This window comes from Antedon mediterranea, chromosome 9, assembly GCF_964355755.1.
Source record: "Antedon mediterranea chromosome 9, ecAntMedi1.1, whole genome shotgun sequence".
Taxonomy (NCBI): domain Eukaryota; kingdom Metazoa; phylum Echinodermata; class Crinoidea; order Comatulida; family Antedonidae; genus Antedon; species Antedon mediterranea.
In genome coordinates this window covers 4,465,062-4,491,503 of record NC_092678.1, presented here as the reverse complement: position 1 = coordinate 4,491,503, position 26,442 = coordinate 4,465,062, and the positions used below count along the sequence as shown (strand labels likewise).

At 33.7% G+C, this 26,442-nt stretch overlaps 2 protein-coding genes across 2 annotated transcripts; one reads left to right on the top strand and one right to left on the bottom strand.

Moving 5' to 3' along the window:
• The first annotated feature begins 4,671 nt into the window (after positions 1-4,671).
• On the top strand, positions 4,672-6,048 carry LOC140058449 (3-beta-hydroxysteroid-Delta(8),Delta(7)-isomerase-like). Its single transcript, XM_072104063.1, has 4 exons — positions 4,672-5,040; positions 5,177-5,213; positions 5,420-5,562; positions 5,738-6,048. Exons 1-4 carry the CDS (start codon positions 4,752-4,754, stop codon positions 5,974-5,976), a joined length of 708 nt encoding a protein of 235 aa, XP_071960164.1. The 5' UTR covers positions 4,672-4,751; the 3' UTR covers positions 5,977-6,048.
• A 475-nt stretch (positions 6,049-6,523) lies between these two features.
• On the bottom strand, positions 6,524-26,018 carry LOC140058447 (sodium- and chloride-dependent GABA transporter 1-like). Its single transcript, XM_072104061.1, has 13 exons — positions 25,613-26,018; positions 18,000-18,131; positions 17,163-17,370; positions 16,573-16,705; positions 15,390-15,524; positions 14,351-14,454; positions 13,609-13,733; positions 13,102-13,214; positions 11,780-11,911; positions 11,235-11,337; positions 10,426-10,526; positions 9,459-9,626; positions 6,524-9,155 (listed from the first exon to the last, which is right to left on the bottom strand). Exons 1-13 carry the CDS (start codon positions 25,830-25,832, stop codon positions 9,009-9,011), a joined length of 1,821 nt encoding a protein of 606 aa, XP_071960162.1. The 5' UTR covers positions 25,833-26,018; the 3' UTR covers positions 6,524-9,008.
• Between the last annotated feature and the right edge of the window lie 424 nt (positions 26,019-26,442).

The window sequence follows — 26,442 nt, the reverse complement described above, 5'->3', positions numbered from 1 at the left end:
ATACCCTGTTATTGACGAAATTTGCCTTCCATAATACGAAATCAATACCCTATTTATGACGAAATTTGCCTTCCATAATACTGAATCTATACCCTATTATTGACGAATTTTGCCTTCCATAATACTGAATCAATACCCTGTTATTTGACGAATTTTGCCTTCCATAATACTGAATCAATATCCTGTTATTGATGAAATTTGCCTTTCATAATACTGAATCAATACCCTATTATTGCTGAAATTTGCCTTCCATAATACTGAATCAATACCCTATTATTGACGACATTTGCCTTCCATAATACTGAATCTATACCCTATTATTGACGAATTTTGCCTTCCATAATACTGAATCAATACCTTATTATTGACGAAATTTGTATTCCATAATACTGAATTAATACCATATTATTGACGAAATTTTCCATAATACTTCATGAATCAATACCCATATATTGACGAAATTTGCCTTCCATAATACTGAATCAATACCCTATTATTGACGAAATTTGCCTTCCATAATACTGAATCAATACCTTATTATTGACGACATTTGCCTTCCATAATACTGAATCTATACCCTATTATTGACGACATTTGCCTTCCATAATACTAAATCAATACCCTATTTATGACGAAATCTGCCTTCCATAATACTGAATCAATACCCTATTATTGACGAAATTTGCCTTCCATAATACTGAATCAATACCTTATTATTGACGAATTTTGCCTTCCATAATACTGAATCAATACCTTATTATTGACGACATTTGCCTTCCATAATACTGAATCTATACCCTATTATTGACGACATTTGCCTTCCATAATACTGAATCAAAACCCTGTTATTGACGAAATTTGCCTTCCATAATACTGAATCAATACCCTTTTGTTGACGAAATTTGCCTTCCATAATGCTGAATCAATACCCTGTTATTGACGAAATTTGCCTTCCATAAAGCTGAATCTATACCCTATTATTGACGACATTTGCCTTCCATAATACTGAATCAATACCCTGTTATTGACGAAATTTGCCTTCCATAAAACTGAATCAATACCCTGTTATTGACGACATTTGCCTTCCATAAAACTGAATCAATACCCTGTTATTGACGACATTTGCCTTCCATAAAGCTGAATCTATACCCTATTATTGACGACATTTGCCTTCCATAAAACTGAATCAATACCCTGTTATTGACGACATTTGCCTTCCATAAAGCTGAATCTATACCCTATTATTGACGACATTTGCCTTCCATAATACTGAATTCTATACCCTATTGTTGACGAATTTTGCCTTCCATAATACTGAATTCTATACCCTATTGTTGACGAATTTTGCCTTCCATAATACTGAATCAATACCTTATTGTTGACGACATTTGCCTTCCATAATACTGAATAAATACCCTGTTATTGACGAAATTTGCCTTCCATAAAACTGAATCAATATCCTGTTATTGACAAAATTTGCCTTCCATAATACTGAATCAATACCCTGTTATTGACGAAATTTGCCTTCCATAATACTGAATCAATACCCTGTTATTGACGAAATTTGCCTTCCATAATACTGAATCAATACCCTGTTATTGACGACATTTGCCTTCCATAATACTGAATCTATACCCTATTATTGACGACATTTGCCTTCCATAATACTGAATCTATACCCTATTATTGACGAATTTTGCCTTCCATAAAACTGAATCAATACCCTATTATTGACGACATTTGCCTTCCATATATTGAATCAATACCCTGTTATTGACGAAATTTGCCTTCCATAAAACTGAATCAATACCCTGTTATTGACGAAATTTGCCTTCCATTATACTGAATCTATACCCTATTATTGACGACATTTGCCTTCCATAATACTGAATCTATACCCTATTATTGACGAAATTTGCCTTCCATAAAACTGAATCAATACCCTGTTATTGACGAAATTTGCCTTCCATAAAACTGAATCAATACCCTGTTATTGACGAAATTTGCCTTCCATAAAACTGAATCAATACCCTGATATTGACGACATTTTCCTTCCATAATACTGAATCAATACCCTGTTATTGACGAAATTTGCCTTCCATAATACTGAATCAATACCCTGTTATTGACGACATTTGCCTTCCATAATACTGAATCTATACCCTATTATTGACGACATTTGCCTTCCATAATACTGAATCTATACCCTATTATTGACGAATTTTGCCTTCCATAAAACTGAATCAATACCTTATTATTGACGACATTTGCCTTCCATAATACTGAATCAATACCCTGTTATTGACATAATTTGCCTTCCATAAAGCTGAATCAATACCCCACTATTGACGAAATTTGCTTTCCCTAATGCTGAATCAATACCCTAATATTGACGAAATTTGCCTTCCATAATACTGAATCAATACCCTGTTATTTACGAAATTTGCCTTCCATAAAACTGAATCAATACCCTGTTATTGACGAAATTTGCCTTCCATAAAACTGAATCAATACCCTGTTATTGACGACATTTGCCTTCCATAATACTGAATCAATACCCTGTTATTGACGACATTTGCCTTCAATAATACTGAATCTATACCCTATTATTGACGACATTTGCCTTCCATAATACTGAATTCTATACCCTATTATTGACGAATTTTGCCTTCCATAATACTGAATCAATACCTTATTATTGACAACATTTGCCTTCCATAATACTGAATCTATACCCTATTATTGACGACATTTGCCTTCCATAATAACGAATCTATACCCTATTATTGACGAATTTTGCCTTCCATAATACTGAATCAATACCTTATTATTGACGACATTTGCCTTCCATAATACTGAATCAATAACCTGTTATTGACGAAATTTGCCTTCCATAAAGCTGAATCAATACCCCACTATTGACGAAATTTGCCTTCCATAATACTGAATCAATACCCTGTTATTGACGAAATTTGCCTTCCATAATACTGAATCAATACCCTATTATTGACGAATTTTGCCTTCCATAAAACTGAATCAATACCCTATTATTGACGACATTTGCCTTCCATATACTGAATCAATACCCTGTTATTGACGACATTTGCCTTCCATAATACGGAATCAATACCCTGTTATTGACGAAATTTGCCTTCCATAATACTGAATCAATACCCTGTTATTGACGAAATTTGCCTTCCATAAAACTGAATCAATACCCTGTTATTGACGACATTTGCCTTCCATAATACTGAATCTATACCCTGTTATTGACGACATTTGCCTTCCATAATACGGAATCAATACCCTGCTATTGACGAAATTTGCCTTCCATAATACTGAATCAATACCTTGTTATTGACGAAATTTGCCTTCCATAAAGCTGAATCAATACCCCACTATTGACGAAATTTGCCTTCCATAATACTGAATCCATACCCTGTTATTGACGAAATTTGCCTTCCATAATACTGAATCAATACCTTGTTATTGACGAAATTTGCCTTCCATAATACTGAATCAATACCCTGTTATTGACGAAATTTGCCTTCCATAATACTGAATCAATACCCTGTTATTGACGAAATTTGCCTTCCATAATACTGAATCAATACCCTGTTATTGACGAAATTTGCCTTCCATAATACTGAATCAATACCCTGTTATTGACGAAATTTGCCTTCCATAATACTGAATCAATACCCTGTTATTGACGAAATTTGCCTTCCATAATACTGAATCAATACCCTGTTATTGACGAAATTTGCCTTCCATAATACTGAATCAATACCCTGTTATTGACGAAATTTGCCTTCCATAATACTGAATCAATACCCTGTTATTGACGAAATTTGCCTTCCATAATACTGAATCAATACCCTGTTATTGACGACATTTGCCTTCCATAATACTGAATCTATACCCTGTTATTGACGAAATTTGCCTTCCATAATACGGAATCAATACCCTGTTATTGACGAAATTTGCCTTCCATAAAACTGAATCAATACCCTGTTATTGACGACATTTGCCTTCCATAATACTGAATCTATACCCTGTTATTGACGACATTTGCCTTCCATAATACGGAATCAATACCCTGTTATTGACGAAATTTGCCTTCCATAATACTGAATCAATACCTTGTTATTGACGAAATTTGCCTTCCATAAAGCTGAATCAATACCCCACTATTGACGAAATTTGCCTTCCATAATACTGAATCAATACCTTGTTATTGACGAAATTTGCCTTCCATAATACTGAATCAATACCCTGTTATTGACGAAATTTGCCTTCCATAATACTGAATCAATACCCTGTTATTGACGAAATTTGCCTTCCATAATACTGAATCTATACCCTTTTATTGACGAATTTTGCCTTCCATAATACTGAATCAATACCTTATTATTGACGACATTTGCCTTCCATAACACTAAATCAATACTTTATTTGCCTTCCATATTGCGCAAACAAATCCCATAGAGATATTATATTATACACCTAGATAATCTATCCATGTATATAGCGCATAACGTAGATGGATTTGGATTCTATCTATTGTAGTTATCCATCCAGCCTTGGCCTTATCAGTTTCTTTAGTAGTATGGAAGGCAAACTTTGTTTTGATTACATGCATGACCTTTGGCATTAGCTTTTCAGCAGGGTGACAAAGTTTACAGTTCCTCCAGTCTATCTACATACTGCACTGATTACAAACGACAAACATTACGTAAACTCTTGAAAAAATGGTGAAAAATTCGTCATTAATTCACCCTTTTTACCCACGGGATTTAAATATACCAGGGTATGTTCCAAACGACATTGAAGTATCTACAATTCTTACCGTTTCATTCAGTGGCTTTGGGCTAGCCTTCCTTCTGTCGTGGCTGGTAGCTAGGCGTGCACGATCGGTGGGTGAGCGACTAATGATTGCATGGTTTGGCCTATCAGGCACTATACATTGCAGTATTGAGTTGTATTTTAGCATATATCATAGAACTGTAGCAGAAGATTCAAGCTTTTTATCACAATTATGTAAGTAATACTTGCTACAAACATTTGAATGAAGAACAATACTTAGACTTTTATATAACAATTAATTTATTATTAATATTATATATTATTTATTAATATTATTATTGTATTATTTTTTTGTATTTCTTTGCTTCAGGGAAGGAATGGGGTAAAGCGGATAGTCGCTATGTGATGTAAGTAGAGGTCAATTTACCAGCAGGAGAGTTGACCAGGAGGGAAACAGTTGCTTCTCTGGTGTCCAATCCAATGGTTTAGTGTCCTTTCAGGGACTAGTATAGAGCCTATAAACAAGAAATATTTTCATATACATACACATACATAGAAAGTAAGTCTATTGTTGCTGAGTTGTACTAAACTGACCTTCTTATCTCTATTGCAGATCAGACAGTTGCATTGTTAGCATTGAGAGTATCACTGCATGGACAGAGGGGCCGGCATGTTTCTTAATCATGTACGCATTCCTGAATAATGCAGCCTACAGACACCCTCTGAGGATCATCGTCTCCCTAGGACAACTATATGGTAGGCACGCCTATGGATAGGTGTATGGTAGGCCTACGGATAGGTATATGGTAGGCCTATAGATAGGTGTATGGTAGGCCTACGGATAGGTTCATGCTGCAATACTCACTGCATCATTATCTGAATTTAATATTGTTATCACTACCTTTCTAATTCATATATCATTTTGTTTCAGGTACAATTGCCTATTTCATGGTGGAGTGGTTGGATGGGTTCACTCATGGACCTTTCGGAGATCCATTCTACTTTTGGTTTTACTTTATTTCCATGAATTCATTCTGGATAGTTATTCCAACTTTGTTAATTATACAATCTTGGAAAGAACTGAGTAAGGCACAGACAATAAAAGATCAGAATGACCTGAAGGAGAAGGAGAGTTCAGGAAGGAACAGGAAGACCAAGAAAACCAGATAAACCAATTTAGAAACAGGGGGAGTAAGAAAACCAAATAAATCAAATAATTTAGAAACAAAGGGATTAAGAAAACCAGATAATATAGGAACAGAGGGGGTAAGAAAACCAAATAATTTAGAAACAGAGGAAGTAAGAAAACCAAATAATTTAGAAACAGAGGGAGTAAGAAAACCAAATAATATAGGAACAGAGGGGGTAAGAAAACCAAATAATTTAGAAACAGAGGAAGTAAGAAAACCAAATAAATCAAATAATTTAGAAACAGAGGGAGTAAGAAAACCAAATAATTTGATATTCATTCATATATACAGAGATGAATAATAACTGGATCGACTGTTCAGCAGATTGAATAATTTGGCCAAAATAGGGAAATGCCCCGCCCCCCCTTCTTGGTACTTTTTACACCTCCCTCCAAAGAGTAACTCAAAATAAGTCTAAATCAATTTAATTATCAATGATTTTAGTGTAATATAGGTACTGTAGAATGAAACAAGACAATAAATGTACGTTCTGTAATATTTTAAATAAAAACAAAAACTTTGATCAATTCTATTAAGTTGAGTGTTTATTTTCATTGTTTTTGCGTATCATTATTAATGGAAGTTGAGAGCCAACATGGTAATTAAAAAATTATAAAATTGTACCATAGAGATATACTATAATATCTCTATGACTGTACTGATGGTAGTCATGCAAATAATTAATATCAATTATTCCATATGGAACTAATAACCTAAAAATCGAAACCAATCTATAAAAATAAAGCCCCTCATGTTCAGACCACCAAAAAATATCAACACAAAACCTCATTTAGAATCTGTGTCAAAGGTTTAAAAGGAAAAGACCATTGCTTTGAAATCTTACAAACTGGCAATTTCGATTGATTTTCTACTGTTTTAATTTTTTACAATTTCTTAAAAGCAGTTTTCATAATGCTGTATTAAAACCACACAACGAGTTATACAGTATAACATTTGCCAGGAATATCACGATGGAAATTTAGATTACAACAATCACATGGGAGAATTTCGATTGGGAAATTGTTTCCAAATGTTTTTAATTCCGATGGGAAAACTAGAGAAGACGGGAAGGAAGCTGATAATATTATTATTCGGTCATTATTGCAGCCAGGGCCAGCTGCCAGGCTAGTTTTCATCTCTGACGACAAAACCCGACTCCCCATAACTATCTTTAAGAAATTACATGCATCTAAATGATTTACTGTCTAAAATTCAATTCTATATACAATTAAATTATACTAGTACTTTGTAAAATTACTATAAAAGTTTGGATATAGACCAATACACGTGACCACATTACAAACATCGTTACGTCATACAGATTCGTCAGTCGAAACCATCTAAGCGGAACCACATCAATAATGCGCCCGTTAACAAATTGTTACAAAGTTGCCGATGACGAAAATGTTGCACAATTCTTTTTTATACTATAAATGTTCTAATGAACGAACAACATCACATTAAGTCACTCAAACTATTACATAATGTATTGCAATTCTATATCAAACTACCTAACTATAAAGTAGGCAAATGTCAACCCTGTATTTTTTTATTACCTAGAAATAGACACACAGACAATAAACTTGATTTTCTATGCTAAAAATATGCAGCGAGCATAACATCTAGATATTTCTTAAAACTACTAAAATGCTAAAATAATTTGATATACTGTAGCCTATATTAAACATAAGCTGTGAAATAAAACATTATTTTTGTAGAAAATCGTTTCCATTTCTGAGAAAACTAACGACTTGATAATCACTTTGTGCGCATTGAAAAATACTGTTATATGCCTAGTTTTGCGCACTTTGTGTACGCTGGCGCGTCGCATGTGCCTCTTCGTACGTGGCTAATGACGATTTAAATTGCCAAAGACTCCACGTGGTTGACCAGTCACTGCTCTCGTTTGGTCAATGCAACCGGCGGCGACGACAACCTTAGAGTAAATTAAGCATGGCTATAACCCTTGAGCATGATTTTACTTATCTTAACATTATTTACTCACATATACATTTATTCGAGACAATCAGAACGGCGGCTCATCCAACGATATACAACGAGAAGGGTGTGTATACCATCTCGGATGAAATCTAATTTCCAACTAACTCAACGTATGCACTCTAGTACATGTATAATTATATATCTGGTAATATATTCTAGTATATCATCTACATCTACCAAAATTCAACCATCATACACAATATTTATGACATTATAACACAATAATCTCCATCTTACGTCGTATGTTTAGTAACAAAATGTTATATACGCGAAAATGGCTGCCTGTATTATTAAAATTGAATCTAGTTATACTACATACACAATTTTAGTAGGCATAAAAATGTTCATTTTAATTATAAAATTCAACAATGTGTACGAGGTATGTTTTAATATAAATGATTATTAATATAATATGAACCGTATTTTAGTTGATTGATCGTTTTAAAATACTTACTGTTAACATCTACACAGCTATCTAATAAAATGTATTTATATATAAATTTTAAATTCCTACAGTTTTATCATTACGATTGTAACCGAGCTCGTGTATAATTAAGCTCTGTCTGCACTATCAAACTTTATGTGACAAAAACATGTGATATATTTGTACATATCACTTCCATATTTGGGCATATCACTTCCATATTTGGGCATATCACTTCCATATTTGGGCATATCACTTCCATATTTGGGCATATCACTTAAAGTTTGATAGTGTAGACAGAGCTTTAGAACTCGGTCGCAACCACATCCATCTGATTGGAAAATATACACACTATATATAGCATTTCAAATACCGTATGTTGCGCGAACACAACGATAACGCCGTAAAAACGTGTCAACATTACCGTAAAAACGCGTCAACATTATGAAACGCGTCAACATTATGAAACGCATCAATATTCAACGCGTCAACCATCATGCCGTGCGACATTATGTAGCGCCCGAACACCATGTAGTACCACAACAGTAGGCAAACTTCGGTTTGTGTTTTACATTTTACGATGCGTCTTAAACCTTACATTCGTCCGTGTTGACTACCTCTTGGTATCCCGGGGGTGTGGCGTTGGTATACATGACTTGCCGGTGATCGTCTATCGCAATACCCTTGGCGTAATCTTCTTCAGTCCATTGTGGGGTTATGCAGATCTGAAAGCGCTGTTGATCGAATCAAATTATTTTATTTACATAAAGTAGTGCGTTCGGATGCATGCTACCGGTGTCGCTCCGGACAGTATTGTTGTTCGTCATCTTCAAGAGTTAATTTCATTTTATTGAAAGTATTTAAAAAAAACATTTACAGCGTTCCTCCTTTTATCATCCTCGTCCTCAAAATACTTATTATTATCTCTCATCATCGTCGTTATCATTTCAATCATTTGTCATTCTAATAATCGTCGACGTCATCAACGTCAGAATCATATTCATTTAAACTTGGAAAAATAAATAAAAAAATCAAACCTCCAGAAGTGTTCCAGGTGTTTTAGCCAAGATATACACCATGTATCCTGGGATACACAGCATAGAGCTAAGCGCTAACATCCAGCCAATAGCATAGCTCCAATCTGGGTATACGTAATCCACGTACGTCAGAGGCGTATACTTAACCAAACTAAATATGAAGACACCCTGTGTACAAAAAAATGAATGACGTCATCATGTTAGAATATATTTGAATACGCCTCTCAGGTAAACCAAGTGACCAAAACTAAACTTGAATTGGACAATAAGTGAACAAGACATTCGATTTAATATAAACACAAACAAATTACAGAAGTTGAAATTCGAACATGCGGACTACCAGGTTTTTAGATCTCAAAACCGGTACTACCTGGAAAGAGGCTGCAAGCTATCAAGGGTCTGTGATATTATTATTCATTTTTACAGAGAGTTTTGTTAATTAACGACTTTCTGGGTTTAACCAATATGCTATTTAGAGATGATTATTTTTGCTTTAAGATTTGTCAACATTTAAATTGCAAACATGATTTAGTATTCCGATCACAATGACGTTAAACCTGGCAATTATTACAACGTAAACGAAGTTCTAGCAAGATCTGTAATTTATGTTTAAAAAACGAATATTTAATTTACTTTTTGATTGCAATTCAATGTGTAAGATTTGCGATACAATTATTATAAAGATCGTTTTATAATGCAATCAATTTCCAAAGTGACACAAAAATCAATTATTACGCGAAGCAATTAGGATGTTTACGAATTTTCACGATCATTTTTATCAAATTTCGAGAGAAAATTCCGATAAGTGTCAAAACAATTAGATCAAACACAGATTTATTGCAAATTCACGTTCATATTATATTAGAAACGCTTTCTGAGAATTCTTATCAATATCTTTGCTTAAATCATGAATTATGATTTTGACAATGCCAGGATGATCGAATAGGTCTTTCCAAAGTTTATTTACCGCTGTAATAGCTGGTGTGAATCCCACCCAACATAATTTCCACCAAATGTTCGGTCGGAATCCGATCATTTTTTCAATATGCGAATAGAAACGTTCAACCCCTGCAAGAACAAAGTAGATTCATTAAGATAAATTTAACCTTTACTGTGCTTTATTGCCAACAAAAATCAACATAAACAATCATCATTGACAAAAGGTGATAAGAGGTAAAAGAAAATAATCACAGCTTAACACCAACTTGCATAAGAAATAGTATAATTATGAAATATTCCATATCTTGAAATAATTAATATAACATAATGTGAAGACAAATTTAGAAAGGACGAAGAAATGCAAAGATTTAAGTTACGATAGGCCTAACTATAAATAAATAACAAATAATAAAAATAATAAATGTAAAAAATTGAACAATTAATTTAAAATAAAAGCAATTAATTATAAATAAAAAAGGTTATTTTATTCTTATACATAAAATGTCATAGGCCGTGTAGTATGGAAGAAGAAAGCGTGTACCTTTTTGCAAATTATATCAGCAATTTCATAGAATTTTGGTCGGAAACGATCAACAATAGGTCTACATTCATGATATAATATTAAGTGAAGTCAAGCGTCTCTTGTGATGGTCAGTTTGTGCAACATTGGTCAATTGAAAATACCATCCACATGTGGTCCGGTCAGAAAATACAACAACGTTTAGAATTATATTTATACCTGCGAGTACGGGGTGCCAGAAATCGTTCAAGTGCTCGATGCGATGATCAATTGTCTCGAATTGCTCCCCGTAAGAATAAGATAAACTATTTACTTACCATAAAACCAGCTGATGGCAACTGTTTGAAAGAAGACCAAGAACAAGAGACTCATGCCACTTGCCGAGTATGTATTAAACAGTTCAAATACGTAAATGCCTCCCTGCAAAGCAACATTGTTTAGACTATCATAACAACAACGAGAACACATGAGGGTGAACGTTCGAAAATGTACATTCAGTCAATTCAAAAAGCTTCCGACAACAGCCATTAATGCAATATTAATCAACGCCTTTAAACAGTTTAAAATGTACAAACATTTTTAGGTTACTAAGGGTGGAAAGCAACGCTATCTAGAGATAGTAGGAGAGGCATTTCGGTAAGTTTAATAACAATGCTGAGACATTAGGATGCGAGTTGTTGTGGAACTTTAAGCGATTAATTTTGAAACGTCAATAAAAGAAATATATATATAATTTGTTCATTCATTTATTTCAGATCTAACCCATAAAGAAAACAATAATATAGAGTCCACTGTTCTATTTGTTAGTTGTAGGAAAAATAGCAGTAGTTTTGGCTTTATGTAATTGAACATGTAGGCCTACCTCTGTCACCATGCTAAGCCCTATAAGGTACGAAAAAAAACAGACAATAGCGATGAATATTTCCTTGTGTTTCCTCAAGTAACGAGGCCATTCGTCTATACATGCCGTGAAAAAGCCTTCCATAGTACAGAACTAAATTAGACAAAAATATTATTATCACTATTATTGTTATCACTATCATTATAATCATTATAATCATCATTACTGGCGGCAGCATTATATTACCGGCAGCAAAATTACCGGAATCAACATTAACCGTAGCAACATTATCGGCAGCAACATTATCGGCATCAACAACATTACCGGCTGCAACAGCGACATTACGGGTAGCAGTATTACCGGCAGCATTACCGGCAGCATTACCGGCAGCAACATTATCGGCTGCAACATTATCGGCATCAACAACATTACCGGCTGCAACAGCGACATTACGGATAGCGGCATACCGGCAGCAGCAGTATTACCGGCAACATTACCGGAATCAACATTAACAGTAGCAACATTATCGGCAGCAGCATTACCGGCATCAACAACATTACCGGCTGCAAGAGCGACATTAAATGTACCGGCATTACCAGCAGCAATAGCGTCAGCAGCAGAATTACTGGCAGCAAGATTACCGGCAGAAACATTATCATGCAATTTTTAAATAGTTTTAGATTTTTAACAGTTTTTTTATTTTCAACTTTTTATCTTGTACTTTATCTGTTATAATACTGCACGTTTTAAATTGTTGCAACATTTTTTATGTTTGTTTTTTATTGTTGTTTTAATCTACCAAGCAAAGTGAATTTCCATTTTTATGGACAAATAAAATTTCTTGAATCTTGAATCTTGAATCATGAATTTATTATTTATCAAATGCATTCATAATTGTCATGTTCTATTGTCATCATTATCAACAATAATTATAAAATGTCTAAATTTGTTTTCTTTAATAGTGATATATAAACAGAAACGTGCGAATACCGTCTAACAACTGTACATGTCGTGTCTCAATTAATGTTTCTATAGTAACTTGTAATATGACAATGTACGCGATTGATTGGTTTTGACACGTGTTGCTTGTAGATCGACAGGGGTCAAAGATTATTAAAGTACAGACGCACAATGCCTGGTGGGAGACTCATTACATAATGTATCATTATTTTACAACATATTTAATAATGATCCGAAATTACTAACAATTTGTAATTATGTTTGTAAAAAGTAGGTCGCTTTATGGCAAGTTAAAATTAGTTTACTACTTATACTTTATTAATATTGGGAAGGAGTTTATCAAGTTTGACTTATCTTGTTTCTGTTATGTTTGGTTTATTTACCTGACTATCCAAACCCAGCATGAACATCATTGAAAAGAAGAGGCAAGCCCAGAGAGGCGAGATTGGCATTTCAGCGACGGCGGAAGGATACGCTACGAAAGCTAAACCTGGACCTGTCCATCAAACAGAAACAAATCAAAACAATTAAACAGCACATAATAAAATATATGTTTGCCACATGTAATTACTGCCTCTATTGTACAACTTTGTTTTATGTTTATACAGATCTTTTTTTTCTTAATTAACAAGTCAAAGGTATCAGAGGTATAGTAATTTGTATCCAATCCGAGTGCCATTGTTTTTAAAATATGTATTCCTTTTTACATAAACTAATAAATAATTTTTAGTTTCCTAATCCAAAACTCTGGGATAACGTACCAGTTAAATTAAAACGTCACCTAGTATAAAGTTATGTATACATTACAGTATTTAATATTTTACTCTTTCTTAAGTGATAAGTCTCTAAGTCTCTTTCTCTCTGTAAAATAAAATGATGGTTAAACCAACCTGACGCAGCAACTTCCGCGACGTCTTTATTCTGGGTATGAGCCATATACCCAATCACGGAGAATATAACAAATCCCGCGAATATACTCGTACCACTATTAACACACGCCACGATCAAGGCATCCCTATAACAAAAAATATCAAAATGAATTTTTAAAAACACATATATTTTTGAAAAGTTAGGTTTAAAGATGTATTGTCCCTCCTTGAAAAATAATTGTTTACATTTTTTTTGTTGAATATAGTTATATAAAAGTTATTTTTCACTTTAACAAAAAATTGAATCAGAAAAACAATTATTTACTTGAAAAAACTGTAATTTAAAGCAACAAAAAGTAAAATTGGCTGCCAGCCATGGGTTTTTGGTTTAATTTAACCGTTTATTTTGTCATTTCATAAGTGAAAATATTGTTTATTCGGGGTTTTTCTACGGAAGTGATTAACTTTGTTAAAACTACAAAATGCTTTATTCAAAGTCTGATTTTATTCTTCATAATTTTTTCATGTTTTTGGGGACTAATGCATCTTTATAAATTACGAGCCAGGAATCATAGGTATACATGATTTGAACTTCGAACTTTTAAATTGGAAGGAAAGCATTCTCCCACCAAACTCCCACCGTGCAGACATAATTGGGTGTACACAAGGTGCCCTCTTATCTTTTTCTTCTAATTAACTTATGTGTTTTCATATATAACGGGAGAAGATTCAAAATATAGGCTGCACAGTCCAATACACTGACCTATACACGTTGTTGTGAAATGGATTGTAGCTACCCAACGCTATCAATGAACCCAGCCCAATTCCATACGAGAAGAATATTTGAGTAGCGGCATCAATCCAAACCTGAAAGAAACGATGATGATATTTTAATGTTCATTATAGTTTCAAGATGTAAGGAATTGAAAAAAAGTTTAATCATGCCAGTCCGAGGAAATTAATATAAACGTAACACACCAGTCATATTGTTAAACAAGTCTATCATGAGGTAATATAGACCGTCTCTCTATAATTGGCGAATAAGTCCGGAAACAAGATTGATGAAAAGAGAGAAAGAAAATAAAAATAAGAATAGAAAAGAAAAAAAAGAAAAGAACAGTTTGATTCTATTATTAGGCTTACTTAAGACAGGTGAAAGTAAAGAACATTTTTATCAAAACTACACCTCCCGAGATCATTAAAAAATAGCCTTGATTTGGTATTGTAGTTTTTAAAATAGTTTCTGATTTAATTTTAACTAATGAACCAACACACAATCTATACTACTATACTGTACCAAATTAACAGTAAAAAAGGACAACACTACATGAAGAAAGTAATGAAAGATATGCCGACATGAAACAATAATAGCGGGAATGATAGTAAAAAAAATTGAGAAATTCGCCTTTAAACCTGTCAAGAGGCAGGGAACAGAACAAGAATATAAAAAATATCATATTTGCAGCAGCAGGCCATTTCAATCAATGCATTGGCATTGGCATAATAAACCTCTCATCAGAGAGGATAATTAACTGCAGTATAAAACCTCAACATAAAAAAAACAGCATAACTCCCAGGGGTTACGACGTTATGTAATATTATCAAATTTTACTGCAAGATAGATCATATAATAAAATAAGTAGGCCTACGGTGGTGTATATTGTTTTGATTGCTACAATATATTTATATATCGAATAAAAAGTATTGCTGCAGATTAGAAAAAGACCTATAAATGAAGGAATTGTCAATGTAAACGCAGGTTTGATGATGATCGTTTGCGCATGTCTATTGTCAATGACTACCTCAGATTCTGCAAGTTTTTCAAAATCTGGTTTGATGTAAAAGATAATACCATCAACAGCACCATCGAGAGTAACACCTCTGATGAACAGAATGAACATCATGACGTAAGGATACGAAGCCGTGAACCACACCACCTGAAAAAATAAATCCTTTCAGTTATTACCTGAAAAAATGAAAGCTTTCAATGGAATTATCAGAATCGATTGGATCATAGTTTTGTGGAAGGTGAATGAAAGCGAACGGCGGCCGGTTGAATTACGATATTCATATGTGTGTGTGGGAATAATAATTTATATGAAACGGATGAATACAAAATTCGCACCTTACAGTGAAGTTAATCAATGCTCCGCTTTGACAACTAACCGGCACCATTATAATACGCAAAATGAACTAAAATCAATCGTACATTCATTTATGGCATAAACGATGCCTTGATAAATTTCTATCTAACGTTATCATGTTATGTACCTGACAACATTTTGATAAAAATAGAGTTAAAAAAATGCTAAATTTGAGTTAAAAAGGGTTTCTTAAAAATTAGTGGAAGTTTATTCAGCTTTTTTATGCGAAATGATTTATGCTGGATCACACTAACTGTAGAAGGTTCTTGTTTTTTTCTATTGCAATATTTTACAAATTTTAATCAAATACATAAAATTGTGTGTTCAATTGACTTTAATACTATAAAAAAATAATAAATAAAAAGTTTTGATTGGATGTCACATGGACCGATTAAGAAATACAGTATTACTATTGTGATATACTACCAAGGAGTAAGTTTGTCGAAAGGCGAATTTTTCAAATTGATATGTATCCAAACGTAACATTGTCAATATAATATGTATTATGAGTATTACTGCAGTAATTACTAAACACATATTGTTATTGAATGAACAATTGTTGTATCATTTACGGTTAAGTGACTCAGATAATATTCTTTATTAAACGCAATATCGTCATGCATGGATGACTGCGCATTTCAGAGTGTTTGTCGGTATCATAATTATTGGTGCCATCTTTGAGAACTAATTAATATAGGCCTAGACCAAAGATCTTTCTCTCTGGCCTCGACAAGTGTTCAGTAAAGTAAATATTGCTTCGTGTAGGTAGTTATGATGCGTTTGGCGCATTACGTGGTTGATGTGACGTAACCAATCCCTAGAGTACTTAAGTAACGTCTACCTTTCCTGTCCATTCGACTCCTTTCCAGATACAAAAATAACAGATAATCCATGACAACATTAAAGTTAGCGAGAGTTGCCATCTTAGCTGGCCAACCTCGTCTATACCTTCCGTCTCTCTTAATATGTACCGTCTACAAAATAAAAACAAGTACGATATTTTAGTTATATTCTAATAAACAGGATTTCAGTAAAAGGGTTGATTTTTTGCAATTTTTTGAAACGTTAACTCTCATTTGACATATGTTTTCTACTGGTATACACATTTAAGTCATTAAACTAACATCGTACTTAAGTGATTAATAATGGTACTTAATCCAAGGTTAACATTATTGTTTCAATAAGAGAGGAAAAAGTAGTTTCACTTTTGATGATACACATGTATACGTCACTTCCTTTAGGTCAAATACTCCCCAAACGTGCTCGCCATGGAGCAAGGGTAGTTTAGAATTACATGGGAACAAGGTCAACCCTGAATGTCAAAAAAAAGATTTGGAACTGGGTGTGCTAAAATTGTGCGAGGTGCAATTGCAATTTGACCATTTCAATTATTAAATAATATGAAATACTTGAATATGGAAAGTTACTAACTTCCAGAATTCCATAGTTGTTGAAACACTACTGTTATCAACATATGTATAATTTGTTGTACAATTGGGCGTATTCCACCAGTTTTCACAATCATCCCACGGCAAGGTGGCGCTAAATGAGTAGAAAAGATATAGCAACGCCCAGGCTATGATGATGACGTAGTACACATTTAATAAAAATGACATCACTACAGCAGCAAGACCAACACCTGTAAAACAAATGTACCATGTATTAAGCTCTGTCTACACTATAAAACAAATTTGATGTGTCCAAATACGGTAATGATATGACGTAATCGTGTCCATATTAGTTTGTTTGTTTGATAAATGTTAGTATTTGGCGGTTTCAAACCTTTTCACTAAATGTTTAAGATATCAAAATTCATAGTAATTTGCATACAACCAATTTTCGAACACGCACACAGAATCAAGTTTCTACACGTAATAGACCAGAATGTTTGATTAAATCACAATAAATGTATTATATTTACTTAATTTGATAATCTTAGGAGAATTTTTTTTTAAATCACTAGAACTGATATCGTTAGTTAGCGTGACTATCAACTTGTAAGAAAAAATGATCTTTGGTTTATGTGTTGCGCACATTTGTGTGATATTGCACAAATAAAAAAAACATGTACATATCATACATAATTATTGATTTATGTTGTATCAATATTATGAGCCAGAAAAGTTCAATATAAGTGTGATTTAAATAACGTATGACGTCAATCAATTCCCAAGTCTCTAATAGTTGCTAAGATTACTTGCAATTAAGTATCTTTATTACAGAAGTTTATAGAAAAATCGTATCAGCGTGTAAAATATGGTCATGTACCTTTGAAAAGGGGGCATATTTTCCAAACACCGAGTCCACCAATACTCATCATCTGCCCTATTGCTGTTTCGAAGAAAAATAGAGGTATACCAGCAAACACCAAGGTCAACAGGTAGGGAATGAGAAACGCACCTGAAAATAAATGATTTTAAAAATGATTATTGAGACTCTCTTAAATCGGGGTTAAAATTGTTCTATACTTTCAGAAGGTATTTGATTTTTTGCGCATGCGCATATAAGCTCACCTTACCTTACGACGTCGATTAACAGGTCATTAGACATTAGAACATATTTATTAGTACGGTACATCTATGTGTATGGATTCAGAAATGTTCTAAAGTACGATAGCCTAGCCTTAGTAATGTTAGAGCAGCTTTAGGGTGTCCCCTTTGATCTTTGCTTCAAAACTAAATGCTCTCATCCCCCATGCCACCGTTCTTACTGGACTAGAACGTCTAATAGTACATAATCATCATTGATTTAAGTATTACCAGGATTTAACATATAGATGTTTTTCTACATAGAACCGTTTGCTTCTCATTTCAACATAACCTTAATTTCTGAAAGAGCTTAATCTAATTATAGAATTGTATCGACGCTATTTTTAATATATTATTTTACCTATCCAAAAATAACTGAAAAAATACTTGAGATTGAGTTCTCTGACTTTCTTTCAATCGTGGCATGTCATTCATATTTTACTTTTAAATACTTCAACCAACACTGCCTGAAAACTATATACTTTTGCGATTATCGAAGAAGAAATTACGGTACAGATTTATTATTTTTAAGAATTAGAGTAAAATAATTGTTTGTTTCTAAGCAAATAGTAAATACCTGAGCAATTGGACCAGAAACGTCAATATCCTAAAGCAATCTTTACACTAGAACTTTGTAAAAGGTGTTAATAAACTTGCAAATTGAAAACATGTTACATATTTTACATTTCTAGAGATTATTTAAGTTAGTAATGCTACCATTGCAGTAATAATACAGTATCTTTAAAAAAGCTGAAGATAGAATATTAATGACGTCACGATTCACGCGCGCGTTCGAATTCTGATATAAAGGTTCATTCAACGCGCGCGTCGATTTCATGTTGATATGTCGGATATGGTTCAGTGCACATTTGACAAATTTTGCAATTAATATATCAACGAATTAGAGAGTTAAAGAAACTGTTTCTGAAAATAAATATATCTGATGTGGAAATAATTGATTGATATTTTGAAATATAGTAATAAATAATTGATAACGGTTGTTATTAATTAATTGTCATAATTGCAGCAATTAAACTTAATTTGTTGTCAAACATGGTATAGATAATGCGGTACTAATGTAAATACAAATATATTAATCATAATTGATAAATTAAACGTTCTATAATGTAACATGGTCACATAAAATGTATACACATAATTAAGTAAATAATATGAATAAACGAGGCAGCCAAAACAAACATTGTATCTCAAACAATGCGTACACAACAGTAAAATGTATTATTGATATTCATAATTTAGGCAGTTAAATCAAGTTTCTTTAGAATATGATGAGAACCGTACTGTCACGTCAAAAAAACATAATGTGTACACATCAGTAAATGTAAATATCAAATGTTCATAATGGGAGAACTTCATCGAATTTCTATAGAAAATAGAAACACACACTAACAGTCACAAACAAAAGAAGTAAAAACGACAGGTAATTTCAAACGACAACATATTCTCAAATTACAATTATTACGAAGGCCAAGGCCAGTATATCTGCCAGTTCTCGTTTAATAATTCAAGTTTACATTTTCAATCTCAAAATAATTTAGTTTATTTTGAGATTTTTATAACAGCAATGCAGCTTCTAGATTATGTGTACTTAAACGAAATTTATATTTCATTCAATAATTATTTCTTGGTGAGCAAAATCAAATCAATGTTCTATTTGACTGTTTGTTTATGATTATTTGCTAATTTACTAACATCTTAATGGTTTTGAGAGCAATCTCATAGGATTATGTAACAGTATAGTTCATTTAAATTCTATTTTCAATTTATTTTCACGGATTATCTTATCTTTGACATAATTCCACAATTGCGCAAAAAGAACTGAAATCGAACAGATCTATTTAAACCAAAAGATAAGACAGCGTAACAATAGTAATAGTGACTCCAACCTGTATGGAATTGCAATAGAATATGAGTCGCTATTATAAATTGATTATAAGTTATTTTCTTTAGAGCAGGTGTTTGTGTCGAGGAACAGAAATTACATGAATGTAATTTGTTAGAGGGTGAGTATAGATGTCACCTGAGACACAATTTCATCAAGCTATTATTGAAAAGACTTGCAACAACACCAGCCGCTAGCCAACGTGTTGACACCACTGAGATACTACTCACAGTGTGTCAGTTATGAATGAGCCTGGCCACTGCTTTACTACGCAGCACTAAAACTTGCTTGGGCCCTTGGAAGCACGCAGTGACATACGTGCAGGCGCAAGCAAGTTAACCAATGACAAGCTTCAGAATAATCTATCGCTTGTGATTGGTCAAATAGTACTTGTGCGTTGCTCTCTTACGTCCCTGCCTTGCGTTTATAGTGGGAACAAAGCATTAGTGTAACACGTTGGAGACACACAACGCAATACCTATTTTCAAAATTAAATCACCGTAGGCATACAGTTAAGTGTAGACTTTATTGAGAGGGATTTCGCTCTTTTCCCTAGGGATTTCGCTCTTTTCCCTTGGGATTGGCTTCCTGGAACCACGATTTAGGATTAGGTTGCCATCACCACGACTCGCCTGGGACGTACCGACACAATTCGTCAACCATTTTGAATTTTGAAGGCCCATATCGTATGAGCTTCATCACAGTGTGGGAAGAAAGACTGTTAACATTCCTTTGAATTATGCGAACCAACTTCTATATAATAATTGGGGTTGCAGCTGCCAGTCAAAACAATAACCTTTTCACGTAAATGCAAAAGTACTACAGTAAAACACGTGACTAAATTCGTTTGTAAGGATATCATAGACACGAGGGAAAATGTTTGCACTAATGGAGCTATTTGCTATGAGATGATACCAGTGGTATAAAAATGCAATGAGACGCTTACATGATGAGGAGGCAAAACCCACACATTACATTAAATTTTAATTAATTAGCAATGCAATCAAAAAGCAATGCATTTTATTAAAAAAGAAAAACAACGAATACAAAGTACTACAGGTATACCTCTTCTGGATACGACTTTGAATATTATTAATTATAGTAATGAATAGTAAAGTAATATAATTTATATAAAATAAATATTTCTAAAATCCGATTAGTTTCCCAGGGGAACAGAAATCAATTTTCTAACAAAGATAATTAATAACCAGAATAAACCAATGTTGCGAGAGAATGTAATCACGACGAAATTCGATTTAGCAACATTTTCTTATTTTTCTTCAAACAACATAAAATTCTTCGCGATTGTTAGCGTATCACGTGGTAAAAAACATCGTTAAGTTTGCAATCACACCCTTGGGGAGTAAGAACGTTTAACGTTTTACGCGTAATCTGCAGGTAATCGTTTTTCTTTCACCCGAAACTAACAAAAATTAGATTGCATTCTGCGAATCTAAAACACCTTAAGAGGCATAAACAATTAATTAGCGGAATTTTGAAAAATGTCCTAAAAATCGTATTATAACTTCGTTTACAACAAGCTAGAGCGTTATGTCAGGTATGCGTTTACTTAAAAGCTTGGTTGCCCTAAAGCTTGGTTCCCACTAGAACGTAACGCAAGGACGTAAACGCAACGTAAGCGTGTTGACCAATGACAATGACAAGCGAAGTTATAGACAGTTAGCAATCACAATCGAATAAGCCATCGCTTGTGATTGGTCAATTCACTTGCATTGCGTTACGTCCTTGCGTTGCGTCGCTAGTGGGAACCACGCTTAAGAGACGCAACGCAAGGACGGAGACGCAACGCAAGCACTATTATATAACCTTACTATCCTCATGATATTGAACATGGGTCATTAGTCATTCCTTAAAGAGGTTTTAATAGCTGTCTAGGGGCGCCTTTAAAGGTCAGAGTTGACCCGGAAAAGTGGCAGGGTACGTACATTTGGGGACTGTAAAATAGTGACCTTTCAGATATAAACAAATAGTTTTATGTGAATTCTCTACAAACCCTGCTTCTGTCGCGGTTTATAGCAGCTAGGCCTTCTACTACCAGTTTCTATACACTAGTCTTCATACTCAAGTAGGCCGGGTAGATAATGAGTTAAATAGATAGCCCTGGGGAACAATGACCCCAAGTTAATAGACATTCCATAGTGGGCATACCAATGATTAAGGTACGAAATATTGATGCAAATAATGTTTTACATATCGCAAAGAACCACTATCTTCATCACTGCATTATCACCATCTTCCTTCATCATCTCCATATCACCTTTGTCATCATCAATTTCCTCATCATCCCCATCTTTTTCATCATCATCTTTCTTCACAATATCCTTTATTCACAGCCTCTTCAGTCATCACCAATGAACACCCATCACCACCACGTACCATCGTATCACCATATCACCTTTTACCACCACCTTCGTCATCATCATCTTTCTTCGCAATATCGTTTATTCACAACCATTCTGTAGCCACAAATAAACAGGATACCACCATCGTATCACCACATCAACTTTTACCACTATTATCATTATCTTTGGTGTCATCACACCATCTTCGGCATCACTATTTTTGTAATTACCATATTTTATCGCAATCTCCTTTACAGTTCCCCTTTTTATCATCAATCACTTCACCCCATTTTTCAATACCATCAGGATACGATAAAATATACCATTTTTTCCAAACGAAATCTCCATAAAAATCAAAAACAAAATTGATTACAATCAAGTAGGGGTAACACTAATAGATTTTTAGATTTTTTTAAAAAGAAAGCCAAGTCTTAGGAGAGCGTAATCATGCGTACATACACCGGGACAACGACCAGCCACAAAGTCATCCAATACAAAAGATTCAGCTACAATCAACACTAATGTTTTCTTTCAAAATATTTATATGGAAACGTATTAAAGCGTGTATAATGGAATGAGTGTTTTGTCGCGAGTGTTTGGGGCTATAGCGCTATCACATAACAATTACGCACTGCATACTTGACGCGTTGGCAAATTCGTTTATAACGGATTGTTTACCTTGGATAAAACTTACCACTGTGCAGCATAGCCAGCAAAGGATAATTCCTTTATATCGTAAGTTTGTTTTATCCGCAGGCACCAACATGCCCTAAAGTTTTTAAGAACGCGACTGGTGTCAAAAAAGTACACCAATGTTTGGTAATATCTGTTCTCTATAGTAGTATCTGCAATAATTATTTTTTTTAAACAAAATATATTTCAACTGGTTTCTAATTAGGCCTAATTTATTTTTTAAAATGTCGCCAAAAGTGAGTTTAAAAAAATTGCGCGCGCGATTTATAACTAGGATTGATTATTTTATTGCAGACTAATTCATATTACCGCGTTGTCTGTTTTTTAATCTAAAGATAGGTATTTGCTCTACTAAATCATATATTTTCCACTTGATGAAATATATAAATCCTAACAGAGCTAATTGTCAGTTAATTAATTTTGTCAGTAACTCGTAACAAAATGTACACGCGCTAACAAACAATGGCATTTTCATCAAAGTTTGTACGCAGCAAGCCGTTCCATTTTAATATACGTGTTTTGTTGGGGGTTTTTGGCGTCTGTTTGTGATGTCGATAACGATTTAGTAAGAAACGAACAATTTTAACTTCAACTAGATTATAAATCCACCTGTTCCTCATGACTCCTTTCAATATAAACATTATTTCATAAAATGAAAAAATCATCCGAACATTGTGGGCCAATGAAATGACAGACCTGATCTTATTGTCAATGTGTTCAAGTCCATGGAGAACAGGCAGACAAAGGCTGATGACAAAAACAGGAAACTTTGATGCAGCTATTGACATCCTTAACTGGATTTTAACCTTATATACTATTAATTTTGCTTTTCCCTGGGTAATACTTTGGTTATTTTTTGCCCCGTTTCGTACACACTGGGGGACTGGCTCCCCATTTGAGGTCACAACACAATGCACATGCAAATAATGTGCAAACAGAAATGACGTTGCATGAATGGATGTGTTGACTTAACATCTGTTAATGTTGTAACAAAACCAAACATTCTATGCCTGAAACTGCTAAAACTATTAAATGCCTGTGATTTTCAGGTGTTGAATTTGCTGGGAATTCGCTGAAGTCAGGGACAATTGATACAATCTATTTAACAGGCAATCACGTAGCCATACACCGGCATTTACGAAACCTCTAATCGCATCAAATACGCACATAGTGGTGCGCAGCTACTAAAAGGTGCAGGCAGGTATAATGGCGTGATTTCTAAACTTGGGGTTTTGTCGATGCGATTACCTAGCGGTAGTCAATTACTAAGAGGTGATGGAACGATAAACTAGTCAACAATTATGACGTAGTCATGCTACAACAAATCGATTACTATAGTACAATTATTGGTGGACAACCATTTTTTTTCCTGTTTTGAATACACTTCGAGAATTGGTAATTTCAGACCAAATTTCTATAGACATCCTTCTAATTAAGGAGTGTACACAATAATTTGGCATGAGAATCAACTATTATTATAAACAACTTGATGATGAAAACAAAAGATCTAAGATGTTCTTGTCGTATTAACAAGGCCTGAAGCTAATAATGACGAGAAGGCAAATGTGTTCCATTACAATCAAAAGTGGACACGTATGTTGAATATTAATGCTTAGATGTAGGTCACCAAAGCCTAATCTTTGTACAATCATTGGCAAGCAGTTCAATCATACAGACCTATTTATAACATTATATCATCTTTATATAAAAACGTACGTACTGAATTCACTCAGGGTTAAATTAAAGAGATTTTAAATATTATGTACGCATGTAATGAAAGAAAAACAGCTCCAGGCAATAATACGATAACATTACATAATGCATTGTGTAGTACATGTGCTTATGTTATTTATACTTTCGGTGGTACCTTAGTTTAGACTCGCATATAAGACACACAAGTATAGAAAATGATAAAATATCACGATTATCAGTACGCGCGCGTAAACTTGTGATGCGCTTTTCGTTGTAAACTGCTGACAATTAAAATTGAATCTCATAAAGAATGAGTGATAAACTATAAGCTTGTCACGTTAACAATATAAATGACATTGTGAAATAATTCCTCTTAAATGTGACATTAAAAGAATAGAGTTTGACTTAAATTGTAATGCATTATCGCTAAGAGGCGATAAGAAACAATAATCGAGTGCATTTATCATTGCACCAAGACATTTTTTCCCCTCGAAACATTTGCGTACTTACAATTGTTGACATTAATGGACTTTTAACGATAATGTATATTACAACGCTAAAGTAATTTATTTGCGCCGCAAGTCCTTAATTCTAAAACAAGAAAAATTATATAGCAGGAATGCATTCAAGTAAATTGCAAATCTCAATAACGATAAAATGCAGATATATACTTATTATAAATAATAATATAAACAAACTTACCGCCTCCATTTTTGTAGCAAAGATACGGGAATCTCCAGACATTACCCATACCAATGGCAAAGCCGATACAGGCCAACAAAAAATCAAATCTTCCAGTCCAATTTCCACGCTCCGGAATATGGTCCACATCTTTAATATTTGAGCCATCTCCATTAGGTCTAGGATCTTCAGCTTTTTTAGAAGAATCTCTCAAAGATAAACTTTCTTCTTTATTTTCCATTTTGCTGTTTACGTTGCTACTCGTATAAGAATCCTAAATCCCAGACCACGTTAACCGACCTATAGTTCCCAACAAGCAACTGTTTGCCGTCCGTCCGCCGCACATCGACAAATTTTGCAAATTTATGTACCGCCCCTGGAAGGAATGCCGTGATTGCAAGCAGGTTGCCAACTCAAACACTACGGCTGCTCACTCGTGTTTTAATCATGTAACACAATAGGTATCAGAATTTCAAATTGTGCTTGACAATATAATATTATAGTACTTTAATGAAAATTGTATATTAAATTACAAACTGCTATACAATTAGTTGACTGTTACTAATATTGTGTGTGTGCTTGAACAAACATGGGGTTTGTTGAATAGGTCTAACTGATTGGTTGGAAGAAAAGGGAAAGAAGAACAGACTTTATAAGCTTCCTTTTTCACATTTATTTTATATTCTTAACTGTATCTGAAATTCGAATAGTGTATAAGCGGTTTTTTTTTTTGCCTTCTGAATCAGGTCTATAAAATGCTTATGTCAACACTATCCGGTCTTTAAAGTCTCATTGTTTAACTAGTGTGAACAGCAAACATCATGGCCCACTTCAAAAGATAAAGCATCCCA